Here is an 18919-nt window from a genome sequence, read left to right as displayed (position 1 = left end):
CAATTGAAAGGGGAAAAAGGCCTAAGTTGGACTATCTCTAAGTTTATGAAAACAGAAATCCATGAGTACAGCTGAAGGATATTAGACTTCCAATTTATACCATGCATAAATAGGAAGTTTAATTGAACGGCTATGTCCATTCGTCTGTCTGTCTACGTATAAGAGCTTAAAATAGCATGAAATGTCACACACACACACACACACACACACACACACACACACATATATATATATATATATATATATATATATATATATATATATATCGGGTGATTCCGTTAGTCCGTACCAGGCGTACCAGGCCTTTAAATCGAAAACGGTCTGAGATATGTACAAACTGAAAAACACGTATCCCATTAGTTGAAAGGACAACAGAGCGAAGTAAAAAGTTTCGTCCCAGGGTCCCCGACGGGGTCCAACTCAAAATTGTCAAATGGAAAGAGGGGTCAAGTGGTATATCGCTTGAAAGCTCTTGTTAAAAGAAAGAAGCTACAACAAGTCCCGATTCTCTACGATCACCCTATGCAACATGGCGGCGGGTCAAAATGTCATCAAAAGTTGCATTGAAAACAATATGGCCACCCCTATAAATCTGAAACGGGCAGCCAGACGTAAAAGTTGAAAAACAAGTGTCTCATTATTTCAAAAGTACAACATATCACGGTAACCAGTTCTAGATATCCAGGCAGGGTCCACTTCCAAATTAGCAGTAGTTTGATTGTGCTGGAGGGAAGACCCTGAACATTTTGAACAGCTATATTTCCTTGGTAACATACATTTTCCGGATACAATACTACAGAGACTGTTCAGTCCTCTTTCGTGACACTAATGAAAAGTGTTGTCTTGTCTCGTCTAGTAGTCAACACTGGTAACATAACAGTATGAAAATGGAAGCGTTATGGTGGACAGGTAAGCATATTATATTGAAACGTCTAACGTTCTTGTAAGAATTAATTTACCATCGCATAACGTACAAAGGATATATCATATTTACCTTGGAGACGGCTGCTGTCTGTTATGTAACAGATGTGCACTTCACACAGCACGTTTTACATCACGTTTTACCGAAATTGTCGTCCATGTACAGCAAGACAACGGTCCAGACGGCGATAATAATTATAGCCCACAGCTTCAAGCTCTGCCTCTCCTATGCTTCGAAATACGGTTATTATACGTTGCCTCATATCTTCTGGTGTAGTTGGTCTATTCGTGTAAACAAGCTCCTTGAGTCGACCCCAGAAATAATAGTCTATGCACGTAAGGTCTGGAGAGCGAGGAGGGAAAGAAGTATTGGACCCTCTTCCTAACCAACGGTGCGGAAATAAAGTATTTAATGCACCTCTGCATATACGAGCAGCATGTGCTGGACAACCATCCAATTGCATCCACATATTACGCCGCATATGAAGTGGGATGTTTTCCAGCAGTTGTGGTAGATGTTCTGTCAAGAATTGATGGAACGGAGCCGACGTTAAATTTCCATCAATAAACCAGGGCCCAATTACATGTGTTCCAATGATACCACTCCACACATTGATGCTCCAACGTCTTTGTCGGTCGATCTGTAGTGTCCAGTGCGGATTCTCCGCAGCCCAATAATGCGCATTGTGTAGGTTGACATGATCATCACTTGTAAATATTGCTTCGTCTGTCCACAGCACGTACATACTGAAAAACGTTGGGTTTGTCCTCAATTTCTGACGGGCCCAATTATAAAACTGGAGGGCTTATTACAGTCGGCATCTGTTAGCACCTGGCACAAGGAGATATGATACGGGTGGCGTTTATGCTTCCACAGTATACGCAATACACTTGTTTGACTAATTCCGCGATCCCAGGCAATATCTCTTGAGGATGCATTAGGACGTACTTCGACAGCAGCCAAAACATCAATAACGACATCGTTGTCATCTACAATTGGAGCATGTTTGTGACCCCCATATTGAGGAGGTATTCGCCCTGTTTGTTTCAGACGATTTGCTAACCGTCGAAGTACATTATGGGAAATTGATTGTCGCTGTGGGAACCTTGCGTTATAAATTCGGGCTGCAGCTCTATAGTTTTGCCTACATTTCCCTAACACCATTAACATGTCAAATGCCTCCCCGTTCGTATATGGCATTGTTCCAATACAATGCTATCTTTAGCCGACACTGAACTAACACACGATATTAGGGTAGTACGTGCCACCTTCTACAATGAAATGGAAGCCTTCTGACACACACACACACACACCTCAATTCGTAGCGTGTATTACTTTTGCACAGCACAAATACTTCATTACAATAAGTACTAACGACCCTTCAGCAAAGCCTGCTCAACTTACTGTGGAACAAACTGTGTTCCAGCGTACCTCACGTTCGTGCATTTCAATTCAAGGTTGTCTGCGACTGTTTCTCTCGAAAGGCGCATGTTTTGCACAACAAACATATACCAGCTAACAGCACAATCCAGTTGCAGTAACCGTTATCAAAGATGTGTATGTTTATTCATTTCGGTATTTCATTTGAAGTTATACGTTTCACGACATTAATGTCTCATGAATTTCACTTTTACACGACGCATAGGGAAGAAAAGAGCAGGTAAGGACAGGGCTGGAACCTTGCGTCAATCCCATTATTCGCCTGTTGTTACTGAGGAACACTGAGCTTAAGATAGGTATACAGACGAACCAGGCTGTGACATCATTCAAACCTAGGTCGGCAATTGGGGGGAAAATGCATTCTCGAACGGAAATAACACAATAACGCGGAGAGGGTCGCAACGTGACACTCGGGGATTGGCAAGATTTATACGTCATTGGATAGCACACGGCAAGTCCAGAATACAGATATATTTATACCGCCGTTTTGGGTTCTGGACTGAATGCGGGCAAATGGTGCAAAATAACATGTCCCAGGGGAATGGTCCGTATAATTGCTGTACCCTGGAGAGTTATGGTGTGCATCATGGAAACAAATCATCGCGTAGTGCACACAGCCGAAATATTTCGTCCGTTGCACTAGCCAGTCGGGAGGATACAGTGTTCAATTTCCTTGATCCCATAGTGTCGGATGTCTGGGAGGGGAGAGGCCACCATAAGAAGCAACATCACAACTACCGACAAAGGGCTTTCAAACACACATCCTGTGCGGACACCAAGGTCAAGATCTGTGAAGAGCCCCAGACCTCTTACAAAATAGATACAGGAAACATTGGTAGAGCATGCTTGCCTCGTTCCACATCTCGAAGAATTCTGTGCAAGCAAAGTGAAAACGGTTGTTTTCTCCCGACTGACTAGTGTCATTGACTCAATATTTCGGCTGTGTGCACCACTCGCTGATGTGTTTTTATGATGAACACCGCAACTCTTCAGGGCTGCCGAGCACTGTCCAGCAATTTTACCGCCAATTCCACTGGAACATGTGTTTTTTCACATTCATTTCAATGCAACTTCTGATGACATTTTGACCCGCCACCATGTTGCATAGGGTGATCGTAGCGAATCGGGACTTGTTGTAGCTTCTTTCTTTTTACAAGAGCTTTCAAGCGATATACCACTTGTCCCCTCTTTCCGTTTGACAATTTTGGGTTGGACCCCGTCTGTGGCGTTCAGAGTAGGGATGGCCGGATCCGAAGATCCGGATCTGATTGGGTCCGGATCCTTTGGATCCGGATCTCGGATCTGGATCCGAATCTCGAATCACGGATCTGGATCCGGATCTCGAATCTCGGATCTGGATCCGGATCTCGAATCTCGGATCTGGATCCGGATCTCGAATCTCGGATCTGGATCCGGATCTCGAATCTCGGATCTGGATCCGGATCTCGAATCTCGGATCTGGATCCGGATCTCGAATCTCGTACCTGGATTCGGATCTCGGATCTGGGTCCGGATCTCTGATTTCGGATCTGGATGCGGATCTCAAATCTCGGATCTGGATTCGGATATGCACCCGAAATCCGGATCTGAGATCTTGATTCTTATCCAAACCCACATCCCACCCAAATTGTGATAAACTTGAATATCAAAAATTCATCGAAAGTAATTTCAGGAAGTCCTGACAGTGAAGAAGAAAACAGAAAATTAAGACGGATATTGACAAGTCTATTTGTCTCCTTCATTCTACACTAAAGATCAAATGCTTGCCTTACTAAAAAATAATCTGATTTGACCCGGATGAGAATTCGATTGTCGAATCTAGGTCCACCCGGTTGCAGGACCGAGATGAAATACACACATATTTATATTTGAAACCGGAATACAAAACTCGAATATTTAAAATTCCTCAATACACCTATTTCTTTGACAGTTAAGAAAACAAACAGTTAAGACAAGTATTGACTAGTTTTTACGTATATTTATCTTGCTCAGTCTGCTCTAAATATCAAATGTACACCTTACAATTAGATTTAATAATTATTTAGTAAATCACAATATGAGCACCGAGAATAAACTATGAATTTTGGTTTCCCTTATCTAGATTTGAAATTTCGGATTCATACATAGAATCAGGCTGAAAGATAAATATTTGAGATCTTTACACCGAAACAAGTGCTAGTACCAAGATCGTAGCCGTTTTACCTAGGTAATGCGAGCGGAAGGCGAGCACTAATTCCGCATGTACCGGTACTTTGGGGAACACGATAAACTAAAAACAGATAAATATTCTTTTTCAGGGGCAAGTTGCGCTTTAACATGACTTTTCATGAGTGTTGTGTTCAAATACGAAAACTGTAATGGCGACTTGTTTGAAATAAATGCCTTTTCTTTTCTGGCAATAAAGTTAGGTACTTTCACATTGAATAAAAGTTAGCAAAGCACATTTCACTGATTAGAGTGCTGGTTCTTATGGAAGCTTTCACACTGAACCGAAGATTTCCTCATGTGGGTATCGGATTGCCACAATTCACCTTGCTGAAAGACGTGGTTTATCAGGAGATCGGCCAAGATTCTTTTGGACTTAGCCTGTAGACTGCTTCTGGTCTCAATTATTCCCATATAACAAGACTAACCATATATAAAGTTGGTTCGAAATGATTTAAAATATCACTAATTGACCTTAAGAGGATAATCGCGATTTAAATATTCGTAAATCAGAAGAGATGTAAAAGTTAAGCGTTAAAATAAATCCGATAATTCCTAATACAACCTAATGATAGCAATAAAACTCCTTATGCAACATTTTCAAAGCTAAGATTAACAGTTTTGTTCCTGAAGAGGGTTTATGGCAACATAGAATATTATAAATCCAATTATCATAAGTAGTACCTCTGACAGCCCCGCATTTCACATCACCATCGCCCTTCATCCTGACAAGTGGGCAATTCACTTACCCACAATGACTTTTCAGGCATTCCAGTGACATCAATATCTCAGTTTGGGTTTGGGATCATGCTTCGGTGAACCTTGACTATCACCATCAGCAGCTATTAGAGAATCAGAACTTATTTCTGTATTAGACAATGTGGGTAACTATAGCTTTTCGTCTATAGAAGACAGAGAGCGTGCCTTAGGTGCTCGTGGTCATGCGTTCAATTCCCGGAGAGGCACTCAACAATTTCGATGTTGACCCAGCATCGTGAGGACAAGGATGCGAATTGGCGGGGGGGATGCCAGGGATTCCCCCCCTGACAAAAATCTTTCCCACCCTGGAGAAGAAAAATTTTATCCCTGGCAGGGATAACTTTTTCTCCGTCTGGAGTATTTTTAAGTGGACATAAAGATAAGTAGGTCTACTTTGCGTAGCTAACCTAAATATTACTTGAGTGAAAATTTATGAAAGATCTCACATCTCAACTGTTTTGTACTTGTTAGTGTGTATATATATATATATATATATATATATATATATATATATATATATATATATATATATATATATATATATATATATATATATATATATGGGGGGAGGACTGCTTGCGCTTATGAGTGAAATTCATCCCCCCCTGGGAAAATTTTTCAATTCGCACACTGGTGAGGACAATTGAGGAGTTATCTTAAGTAAGAGGTAGCGGACTGCAGTCTAGAAAGCCGGCATTAGGGACTTCGGGTGTCGATGCGTTGACTACATATCTCCACTTTCAACGTAAGCCCGCTGGTAGGAACCAAAGGACTGTCCTGCCAAGAATTTAGTTTGTTTTAATTATTATAAATGGCTTCTTTATTATTAAATTTTATCCAATATTTTCTTTTCAACTAGTTTGGGAAACTCAGAGCTAGCTACTTGTTTTCTTTTTAATTCATGTTCATAGTTAGCACAACTAATCACTAAGAAAAAACAATCTTTTCAATAAAATTCACCTCGCGTCTTTCGTAGCTCTAAGTTTAGTTATTTTTGTTTTGTTTTCTTTTTTTTTTCAAGTTAAAGGGAGGTTTATCATTTTCCCCTCGCTTACCCTATTCTTTTTTCTAGTTTTACCTATGTTTCTTTGCACGGACATTGCGCCTATACGCACGTGCTTAGTGTGTTCGTTTACAAAAGCGGGCCATTTTCCTGCCACTATAAAAAGTAAGAGTGGACGAAGTCATAATTACTCAGTTTTTGCATCGTACATGGTTTCCTCATCCTTATTAATCTCTTCACCCCCGCTTCCTGAATTCCAGTTCTAGTATTCTTTAGGCTTTCCAGTTCTAGTATTAGATGTCTCATGCAGGCTTATTAAGTATAACATCAGCAATAAAGAAAGTACGGTTTAATTTGCACTAATTTTAAAACATTACGTTAATTAAATAATAATAATAATAATACGGAGCGAGCTCAGGCTACTTGTTAGGATTCTTGCTTCGCAATTGGATAATACCGGGTTCGAATTCGGAGACCAGCCATCCTGACTGAAGATTTTCCAGGGTTGCTCCTCAGTTATACTGGGCAAATGCTAGGTTAGTACCTTGATCAAAGGCTCTGGAGACCTTCCTTCCATTCCTTTTCCAATGTTTTAATCTGTTGATTACTACAGTGTAAAATGGCCTCTGAGAATGTATCTGGTAGCTTATAGTAAATAAACAATAACGACGTAATATATCTTCACGAAACGTGTGGGTTAATTTAACTACAGCCTTACAGTGCCAATAGATAGCTAAAGTTTTAATATCAATTTCCTGACTTTTAAATACTATTTTCATACTAGCAGCGTTCACCCCGCTTCGCTGCGGTCACCCCGGAACGCAATAAACTTTGTTACTTAGATAATTTTTACTTTTTCGCTTTCAAGTGATATGATAAAAACCATAGAAGATTGCAGTAAATGTTAACATTATATCGCCTGTCATTTATGTTAACCCGCCCCGCTTCGCTGCGGTCACCCCCGAACGCAATAAACTTTGTTACTTAGATAATTTTTACTTTTTCGCTTTCAAGTGATATGATAAAAACCATTATAACGCCTGTCATTTATGTTAACCCGCCGAGTGACACGGTCATGCGGGTTGCATATACATACGTTTATTTTTATACCTATGATGAACTAACAAAGGATTTGTACGTAATGGACACCTGAATGGTCAATTATCTCAAGACACTGGTAATTGAAAATTAAAGTGATATGATAAAAACCATCTAGGGTCCAAATCCTAATAACCCTCCAAAAATAAAAGAAATTGGTTCAGCCGTATTAGCGTGATGAGCGGACAAAGGATTTGTACGTTCTCTTTTATATATATAGATTGTTTCGGCTTTCAATTTTCTCATGTATGTTCCCACCGAGAATTGAACCAGAGATCACTAAACAAATGCGAATATGTTAAACATTTTTGAACACTTTAATATACAAAACACAAAACGCTTCAATGATACGATGCATGGATATGTTGTGGTTACGTCCTGCAATGTATGATTAAAGAAACCTGGAGGGTGAAGAAAAAAAATAACAGAGATCTCTTTTATATTTACTCCTTCAACAAACTCCCGACCTCAGAAGGGCAAGCCATAAGTTAGGTAACAAAGTCATACAACGAACACAACCATATGGCTCTCCTGAAATTCTCGTGTGTATGTTTAAAAATCTACTGTTGTTCCACGTCAACCAGTCTATATTTTTTGTTGCATATACCTTCGAAGTGAAAGATATTCATTATTACATTTGTTGGTGGTTGGAATCGTGAGTCAGAAACTACTATTAATAAAGAGTTTGTTTTGTCTATTATCCCTGCGATTAGAAGGGCCTTATCTAAAAGATATTTCATTTGTATATGAGAAAAGAAGAAAGTTTATTTTCTAATAATAAAATAAATATTTTCAATGTGAAGCTAACATTAAGTTTCGAAGAGGAGCTAAACAGAAGAATTTGTTACCATTTACGTCAGTTTTCAGACAGTTCACTATACTCTGAAATGGGAAGAAATCAAACTGGGAAACATTTTACTAAAGAGACTTCGACAGAAAGTGCAACATGTAAATATTGCAAGGTTAAAATAAAGAACAAAGGTAACACAAACGTGTTATGAAAACATTTAAAAGCACAGCAACCTACTATATCAGTGAATCCTAAAAAAGTTTTAACGAATTGTAGATATTCAATTTTATCATCACAATTTCAGATGCAGGTTTGGATACGAATCAAGATCTGAGATTCGAATTTCGGATCCAGATCCGAGATCCGGATCTCACTGGATCCGGGATATCCGGATCCGAAAATTTTTGGCCATCCCTAGTTCAGAGAACTGCATTTCATCTCCATCTACTTCTCTGCTTACTGTACCCTGCATTATATTTACTCCGATTCCGCAATCACCGTACCTCAACATGTTAGGACATTAAATGCATGTTACGCTCTTCAATGTGTATGTGACATTATTGACCTCCCATCATGTTATGCCTGTTCCTGATTATATGTTTTTTCCTTCCTTCACTCACCTCACTGTATGTCTCTGTAATTAATGAATAAACACGCTTCCACAAGAAGATATGTACTGGGAAAAAGCACGATATGTGGGTGTTCCACGCGTTTTCAACTCCATGTCAAGAAACAAGTTTAAGTAAATAAAGAAATAATATATTTACATCTCAACCATAGTTCTAAAATTGACAAGAGGCATAAGATGTATAAGGTCGTTTATTCTTCGACACTTTGAGAAAAGAATTTCAGAAGTTCAGTATTTTCCACCAAGAATTGTCTTTAGATGAGATGATGGTACGATAGTACGGAAACATCCTGCCAAAATGTTAATTCGCGGAAAATCTATAAAATTTGGTAACAAATTATGGCGTATGGCTAGAGTACGTTTGTTTTTATCTTGGCACGCTTCCCGCCTAAAGGATGGATCTGTCTGCAACGCGTTCTTGCAACGCTACGGTTAAGTTGTAAGTTACAATACACTAGGAAACAACAATGCACCACAGCACTTACAAATCACTGTAACACACTTGTTCGCGTGTGGCAACTAAGCATTTCAACTACCCGCCAAATAGCAATGACTTCATTTGATTGGCTGGCTGGCAACTAACGTCACCTACACGATAAAGCCAATAAGATGTCTATTGGATTTAAACGTTCACGTGAGTACTAGCAGAAAATCTTTAAAAGTCAACCAAGTGCACTGGAGGGAGTGTGCCAAGATAAAACAAACGTACTCTAGTTCTTCAGGCTTTCTCTACAACTTTTCACCATGCTTGGTAGTAGCAATGGGAAGAGTAGACCACTTAGTGACAGAGCGATTCAGCAACTTACAGATTATAACCCAGCTGCAGACAGAAAGGAGTATAAAATATTTTTTTTACAACTTTTATTGTAGTGTAAACACATTTATTACATTGACTGAAGACGGACTGAAAGCAACCGAACTATTAGTGAGAACTGTACCAACCACTACTCTCTGATAAACAGTAAACAGAGGGAAAAACAACAGAACGTAGTTTCTGGAGCATAGATTTGAGAAACAAAATGAAATTCTCATTGTGGAATGATAACAAAGCCGTTTCTGTTGCAACAAACTATGACACGATCGCTCCATTGTAGTGTTATTCCCAGAAGCAAAAATAAAAAAGGGTATATATATATATATATATATATATATATATATATATATATATATATATATATATATATATATATATATATATATATATATATATATATATATATATATATATTACAGCCGAGAATCCAGGGAGAGGCTAAACCATAGTTTGCCGCATTATCCAGTATAAAGGAAGTAGAATTTAAGTAGAAGCTCATTCTATCCAGTGTATACCTGAGCATGAAGGCTATAGACTCTATAGCCCTTGATCCGCGCATATATATATAATGCTGAAATTCAGTGAGGGTATGTTGCCTAAAAGTTTGCATTTCTATTTAGATGATGACTGAAAATCATTGGAGAGCTTCTCTGTAGTAATGAGGGGGTATATGGAGAGACTCTGGTCCCTTACCAACAACTTTCTGAAAAAATCCCCTTGTGTTGTATTATAGAGAATTATACACGAAAATGCTCAAAAACGGAATGAGGCTATTAACAATTTCTTGCGGAAAAACTCCCGGTACCTCCACTCGACTGTTGGGTATTCCAAACACCCGGAAGACCTGACTCACAGCAAATAACTCCTAAATCCGCCCATGCTCATAACATGGCATTTATATGCATTAAGGCAAGAAGAAATACACACATACATAACAATTTAATATGGCACATCAAAATATAAACTAGGTGAACTTCTTTGAATACACCTCATTTTTAAAAACAAAAGGTAAGAAAAATAAATAAAATGTCGGTGTTGTCAACTTAGAAATTATTTCTAGATAGGAAATAAAATCTTTAATTTACAAAGCTATTCGTCAATTACTGTGTATAAAAATTGATTTATTAAAGATATTTAGCATACACTTTCAGTGACGATCAAGGATACCCATTAGGGGGGCAAGGTGGGGCGCTCGCCTACCTTGAAGAAGTTGTACTTCGGAATATCGAAAACTCAATTGAATTTTTAGAAATAGTTACAGCAAAATTTTAAACTATATTTGAAATGTCGCTTATACTTGCCCCCCCCCCCGTGGAAACCCCAACATGGGCGCCCTTGCATATTTTAATCATTGAAAAACCAGAAGCGGTATGCCATACCACCGCATACCATATCACTTCAACAACTAGATATATATATTTCTCAAAGTGTATAGTGAAGTATATACCTTCAAGATAAACAAATAATATTATACAAGGTAAGGCTTTGATCAAAGGAGTGATGGTAAACTTGATTCACCAAACGTTAAATGTCGAAGTTGTCAACACCAGGAGTATCTTTCCGATTGTCAATGGAAATGAGAACATATTGCCAAATTGTTTTATGTTTGATATTCGAAGCCAAATTGTTTTATTCTACCTTTCGAAGGGAAACAGTTTTGCTACAAGAAGGGACTCTCATTGAAACAAAGTATTAGGTTGAAGTCGAGTATTGACGTGCGTACGGATCCAGGAAATCATCTTATAATGGTAACCAACCACAGAAAAGGTGTGCATTTTGCAAGAAGACAATAAAGATATGTGAAAGATGTAACGTAGGAATTCATGGCAAACGTTTTAACTCATTTCACACATAAATTGTAGTGTAATAATTGTTGCCTATGTGAATTAGTGAAGTACACACATTTTGTAATTTCTCAAAATGGTCTTTGTTTCATCACTTTCCTAAAGATGGAAATGCTCGAACAAACGTAATAAATGTGCCAATATAAGTGTACAAAACTACCGCACTATAGAATAACAATGAATTATATTTGCATTACTTATGTGTGAAAAAATCAAGTGTGTAAAAAATGTAGGCCATTTAAAAATTACTGTATAATAAATTTTCCAATTTTATATACGTTTGCGAAAAGCAGATATGAAATGCTTACACATTTTGATATCGTCCCAAAAATGGGACTGGCCGTATTTCCAAACTATATAGACTATCTCACAGTGGCGGCGAAACCGGCTTTGGGGCCCCCCGCAGTAATTTAAAAGGGGCCCTTACGTTAATCATGATCCCTAGTGTTTTCTATAATACCATTTATATGAACGTAGTATACTGGTTGATTTTACAATCTGAGCATATAGGTTCTAGTGGAAATTTGGTGAGAACAGTGAATACACACAAAGCTGTGTTATTATTATTATTATTATTATTATTATTATTATTATTATTATTATTATTATTATTATTATTATTAATAATAATAATAATAATAATAATAATAATAATAATAATAATAATAATCAATAACTACGTAGACATTAACATTGTGGTAGAAAGATTTAGATAAATATAGATAGACTAATTTGTACTTACGTTCACTCCGCGTAGTTTATCTGTAACACCATTTGCGACACTCCTCTTGTACCACAATTAGATTGCACCAGCTTCATAAAAGTACCGTACCATAAGAAAACGAAAAGAGTGTTTTGGTTCTCAATAAATAAATAAAAAAAAAGTGTTCACTGCACTTCACAATCGGGGGCCGCGGTGTCTCAGTGGTAGAGCGTTCACCTCTGGTTCGATCCCAGCCCCCGCCAAGTGAACTTTGTGGTGGACAAACACCGTGTGCGTGGGTTTTCTCGGGGTTCTCCCATTTCCTCCCACTTTCTTCATTCCACCATTTCATTCATTACTCATCATCACCGTCTCCTTTAGCCTAACCGGCATAACCGTGGGACGTAAAACTCAGAGATTTTTTGCACTTCACAATCTTCACTTAACACTTACATACGAGGATAAAGTGGTTCTCAGTAATTAAAATGTTCTACATTTCACAATATTCACTTACACAAGAGGTTAATGACAAGTCCAGATACTTGTCTGTCCTCTATCAAATATCACGCATTATATACAGAAGTGAGTTTATTCAGAAAAACGTGGCTTTTTCAGGAGTAAAAACTGATCCACAATTACTTCCAAGTTGATCCTTTTTGTTTGATCATGTTCAATACTCAGAATGGCCAGTGAACGTAATCTTTGTTGTACCATTGTGCTCCGTAAATAATTCATGATCAGTTTTAGTTTTGAGAAACTTCTTTCTGCTGTAGCAGTTGTGACAGGGAGTGTGAGGTAAAATTGTAAGGCTGTTGTCAAGTCCGGTAAACTACTTACAAGACAACTGTTTTCTTCAATTAGTAATATCGCTATGTCTCGAATTGTTTTCCTTTGAGCTATCTCCTCAGAAAATAAACAACGGAAGGCTAACACTTGTTCTAATAGGTTTCCCGAAATGTCATTCTTGTATTTGTCAACAAATAGACAAGTTTTATCTTAAATTTCTTCATTGGTGAGTCCTTTTAAGCACTTTGGTGTCGAAAATGAAAAGTATTCAAGTATCTCACTCAAACCCCTGAACCTGCTTTTAATTTGGCAAATCACAATGTCAAGTACAACGTTGAAAACAGATATTTGGAATGTCTTCAACGGATCCGAAATAGGAAGTTCACTTGTCACTTCATCAAAAAATGTTTTAACTTTTCGGGGACGCTTTCCCTTTATATTAGAATCTACACGCCACGACCTGGGAAGTTCTTTAGCTTTATCCAGAAATCCCGAAAAATTATCTCACAGGGAAGGGAGATTGGCCAGAAGAATACGAACTGTTTCAAGGTCAGCATTGTCGCTTTGCAGTATCTTGGATGTGATGTTGATATTTTCCAGAACTTTACTTAGTGATGTAAGCAATAAAATGAACTGAAAGTTGTCCAGCTGTTTTTTTCAGTCATTGCTTGCTGTTTTTCTGGACCTTTGGAGCTCCGCAATAGTACGTTGGTCAAACATTTCATTACGGATTGATAGTTATTTCGTGTGGCTAAAAGACAATCATAGCAAGATGGCCATCTTGTTGGACACAACTCCTTTAATGTGATACAAATTTGACCGTCCTCAGCTAATGTTTTGTTCAGCTCTTGTCATCGAGGTAAGCTTTCACTGAAAAAAAAAAAAAAAACTTCTTGAAGAATATCGTAGAATTGTTTCACCTTATTAATATTTGACACAGAATCGTTAAGAACAAGATTTAAATTATGAGCAGCACAATGCACAAATTCTGCAGTAGAAACTTTCTTCTTTATTCTCGTTTGAACACCACTATATTTACCACTCATATTCGCTGCGCCATCGTAACCTTGACCTCTGCACTTATTAATGTCTATTCCATTTTCCTCAAGAATTCCTAAAATTTTGTTTTGAAATGACTCACTAGTTTGTGATATTATTTCCCAAAATCCTAGAAAAGATTCCTTTATTTGAAGCTTCAGACCTTCAGGTGAATTAGCAAACACAACATAGCGAATGAAAAGACTGAGTTGATCCTTTTTAGAAATATCTTGTGTGGTATCTACAATCAGGGAAAAGAACGGGGCCAAATTTATTTCTGTTGTTAACGCGTTCAGAACAGAATTTGACAGTAATTCTATGATCTGATTCTGAATATCATGATGTAAATACTTAATTTGTGTTTCCTTGTTCGTTACTTGCGATCTTAGTAACGAATATTATCTTGAAAGCAAATCAATTATATTGAGAAAATTTCCACTTCCGAGATCAATTAATTGACTGTCCTCCCTATGGCCTCGATAGCACATAGCTAAAGTTCGAACAACATCAATACATGTTATTATGTCTCTCCATTTTCGCCGTTCTTCATTCATTTGATCTTCTACCGTGCCATTTTTCTTCCGTACAGTGTACGTAACACATGCTTGCAAATGAGATTTGCTTTTTTCGTGCACCTTAATTTTCTTACTGAGGCCTTTCCAATCCCGAATAACGCCATTTTGCCATGAACGCTCACTGCAAGATTCTTTGAAAAGCCAACAGGGTTCACAATAAACAACATCTAAAATAAGTGAATTACACAATCAAAATATTTCTTTTTTTGACCGATTTTAGTTTTAATAAAGTAATACTTTTCACTAAAGGATCTGTTTGTTTGCGGATCTCGCGGGAAGAGAGCTTTGGGGGACACGGTGTAGATGCGAGAATAGCTCTTTTTGCCTCTGGTAAGCGCTTCTTTGTAAAGGCCTCTGTCACTAGGAAAGGGTTTGGAAATATCTGAAACTGTAGCAGTGCATACAATAGAATCACATTCCCTGGCCTTTGCTGCACTATTATTGTGTGAAAAGGAAAATCCCTCTGTTTCTTGTTGGAAACTAGCTTGGGCACTACTTGCACTAGGATCACATTCACTGGCCTTTGCGACGTCATTATTATTGTCCGAAATTGAAAAATCCCATGTTTCTCGTTGGGAAGTACCTTGAGCACTACTTACACTAGTATCACATTCACTGGTCCTTACGACACCATTATTATTATCCAAAATTGAAATATCCCTAGGTTTTCGTTGGAAACTAGCACTACTCCCTGCATTTTCATTACCAGTATGCGTCGAAGTTTTCGTTGCTGGCAAGAAAATTGTATCTATTTTCTTTAGTCTTTTATTAGCAGCTTCCTTTTCCTGTTGAATTTTGCGTTTCTTAGCCCCGCTTAAATATTTACGGTTGTCAGACATTGTGGAAAAATTCAATTCCTTTCACAAACAAAAGTAAAAGGACCCTGGGGATATAACAATTGTCCACTTTTTGAAATTCCAAACACTGACCATTGCGGAATCTATCGACTTCACTCAAACACAAGACTACGCGTTTGAACGAAAGAAGGCGTAGAAAAAAAATGTGCAGGGTTTTCATATAGGCCCCTACTCCACTGGTAGCGACAAGTGTGTATGTCGTGTGAGAGAGAGAGAAAGAGAGAGAGAGAGAGAGAAATATATAGTGAATGAGGGAAGTCTGCAGTAGATCCCCGCATTTGAACAATTATAACTTTCTTGACAGTACGGTATCAGATGTTCTCTTCTGACCCCATCTCAACCCTTGTTAGATTTCACGCGTGATAATACGATAAACTATCCATAGACGGTACCAAATATACACCGGAACAATGCACGGAATATGAACGTGTAAAAAACAAACTACAAGACCAAAGTGAAAGTTTTCCGAGTGTCCGAGATCCTGGAATAAACTCCAGCAGTTCAATGACCTCACAAATATATCTCTCAGCCGCAAGTAACGGTTTGGCCAGTAAGCCCCTGAGTAGAGAGAAGAGGATGAACGAAGACGACTTTTCCTAATCCATATACGACCCCAGAAGAAAGACAAACAAATATTGTCAAAACAACATACAATATGATGCATAACGTCCTAGGTTGTCCCTCAGCCTCTTATGGGGGGCCCTTGAGCTCGCCCGCCCCAGCACCGCGGGGTCTGCGGGGCCGTTGTGGCCGCCACTGCTATCTCAACTTTAACACTAACTCTTTTGCTTTGTATTTCAAAAATTATGAATAAAGATATTTTAAACAATATACAACGATACAAGAGTTCTGGAATGGCCCTATGATGCCAACTCTTATCACGTTTGAACCAAAGTTGGAGTAATTTTATCCATTGTTTAGCGACATTTTCTATCAACGACTTGGCAATACTGATCTTTGATTCGTACACACACGCACGTGACTGGAGTTACGTAATATAGAAATTCGTCTGCTCAATTAAAAAAAGAGTTTAAAGAATGGGAGATAGAAATCCAGGTTGTGAGCTAGGTAAAGAAATAATGTTAACTTTATCAGAATTGTATTAATAGAATCGTACAGTTTAAGAACAAAGAGTCAAATTTATACAATAGTTAAGAACTTCATTTCTTTATGGAAATGCAATCCAAAAATGTTTTGTACATTTTTCTTTTTCTTTTTTTGCGCATGCACACACATCTCACGTGGCACAGGCAAAATTGAACAGCGCAATAACAAATGTTCAAAATTTGAAGATGTTCTAATTACTTCGTAGTTTTTTTTATGGCTTCTTATGTTCTTGTCGCGTACCCATAAAGTGTGTACATATTTAGGCTGATATTTACTATCTCCCCCAATCTTTCACATATAAGGTCTCCAGTGTTACTTATATCACAAAATATACCTGAGCAAGCAAAAGAGGTTAGAAGCACCGCAGAGCCCGTTTTCTTTCTACCTTTATCGTAATTTACACAAAAACAAAGTCCTCTGGGCATTACTCGAGCAGACGGCTCTACTAAATTTTCATTTATTTGTTGCATTTTCCGATTTCTTCTTTCAGAGCATGTACTAAATGAGAAGCCAACGCATAAACCACGAACCATCTTGTGCTAGGTGGCCAATAAAAGCACGAATGCTATATAACCGAGTCAGGGTAGGAGCGCAGCAGGGGGCCCGACCGGAGCGAGGGGGTGCGTCCGTAGGGAGAAGGCGCGTCAGCGACGGGGGCATACGCATAAACAAGTATAGTGAAAAATCCATAAAACATCCGCAATAATTTTCACCTTCAAAAACACTTAAATAATCGTAATAACTCTTACTTTCAAAATGGCTTTACTTATTTCCCGGGCACAAATGGCCCGCTGAGAGGAGAAGTTCGTCCGTTTTGAATTTTTATTTCTTTTCCACACTTCGCATAGTTGATTTTACGTTTCAACATACCATGACGCTGCAAAAACTTTATAATATGACGTACTGTATCACACAATTCTTTGTAATAAAATCGTATGTTTGCATTATATCCATCGCAAATGTCGATTGCTAACACGAACAGAGCATTCCCGCCGTTTATTTCCACCTTTTTCGCATTTTTGTATTCTTCCGCTTCAGTAAGTAGTTACACTTAGAATGCGTTCACTCCCATTCAAAGTGTATTTCAATATGATATCTAATGAGAGAGATTACTTATACTCACACTCTACTTCTTTTATGAAAAGTGTTTGACATCGTATTTGACCTATAAATTTTGTTTTTGGTAGATCCGTCTGCTCGAGTGAACCCGTACTTTGATCTGGAGGCATGAAATGAGTTTGCGGAGATATTAGATGCCATAAAAGTGACACATGCGAAAATTACATGCTGGAAATTTAAAATAGGGATTAATTTATAAATTCACTGCGTAAGCACTTCTATTTCAGTAAGTCTATTCTTAGTACATTTCCTCTATTCCGAAGTTGGTCGTCCGCTGGGTTTTCTACAAAAAGCATAATAATAGCTACGAAAAGTTAAAAATCATCAATTTTGGCGAGTAAACTTTACAATGCACGCTCCAGCTGCGCATCGATAAGTGGGTCCGCTTTAGAAGGGTATGGCAGGGATAGAAACGGGTGAGCTTAAAGTTCAGAAAGTTTTGATCCATTTTCGTAAAATTAACAGTGATTTCTTGTTCCTAAGTGAGTATACCAGCTAGAGCGGGCGTTGTAAAGTTAACCCAAGTTAGGGAAGTTTGGACCTATTTTGTTAAAATTAATAGGGTGTAATTTCTTATCTCTGCGTAAGTATACCAGCTGAAGCGTCTCTGTACACCTGCAGCCTGTTCAGAATACAAATGTCCGTTACTTTTCCACAATCCCAAAATGCGGGAACGTTGCGCGAAGTAGTTCCCTCCGCTTGCCAGATCGTTTCATATTTATAATTACTTATAAACAAATAAACAGAACTTGCAATATCCTAAATATTATCAAGCACACAAACGAGTAGATTATCCATTTTTTCCCTAAAAATTTTCAAAATATATCTGCAAACGGAAGACCAACTTTGGGACTTAATCCCATTTTTAGGATTCTTTTTTGTCGATAATTTCTGTTTGCAGATTCTTTTAAAATTATATATTTGTGTTATAGTTTCGGCTATGTAACATAGCCTTCCTCAGACACATTATGAGAGAAATATCCAATTTTGACAGCTTATATACAATCTGGATGCAAGACACGCCCACTTTCTCTTTACAAAACATAAACTTTTAATTGGCTCAAAAAAGTAAATTTTTGATTACTGTAGTCACTTTCTTTTTTTGTGCACATTTTACACAAACTCTCAATGAGGTGTTTGTCACTTACACTTTCTATTCGCTATTGCTATTTATTAGTAATCTCGAATTTTCCAAAGCTACAATGAATAATTTACAAGTTGCAGATTCTCT

General features: G+C 37.9%; 1 protein-coding gene across 1 annotated transcript in view; it reads left to right on the top strand.

Moving 5' to 3' along the window:
- Window positions 1-16407: 16407 nt before the first annotated feature.
- Window positions 16408-18919, top strand: part of Dera (deoxyribose-phosphate aldolase) — a 35505-nt gene continuing 32993 nt past the window's right edge. Inside the window, exon 1 of the mRNA XM_081760015.1 lies at window positions 16408-16530. Within this exon, the coding sequence (XP_081616141.1) occupies window positions 16500-16530 (31 nt within the window). The 5' untranslated portion in view covers window positions 16408-16499. The remainder of the gene's footprint in view (window positions 16531-18919) is intronic.

The sequence above is a fragment of the Thermobia domestica genome, chromosome 5, assembly GCF_964235325.1.
Source record: "Thermobia domestica chromosome 5, izTheDome1.hap1.1, whole genome shotgun sequence".
Taxonomy (NCBI): Eukaryota; Metazoa; Arthropoda; class Insecta; order Zygentoma; family Lepismatidae; genus Thermobia; species Thermobia domestica.
Note: the sequence above shows the minus strand (reverse complement) of the source record. Positions and strands in the feature narration are given on the sequence as shown.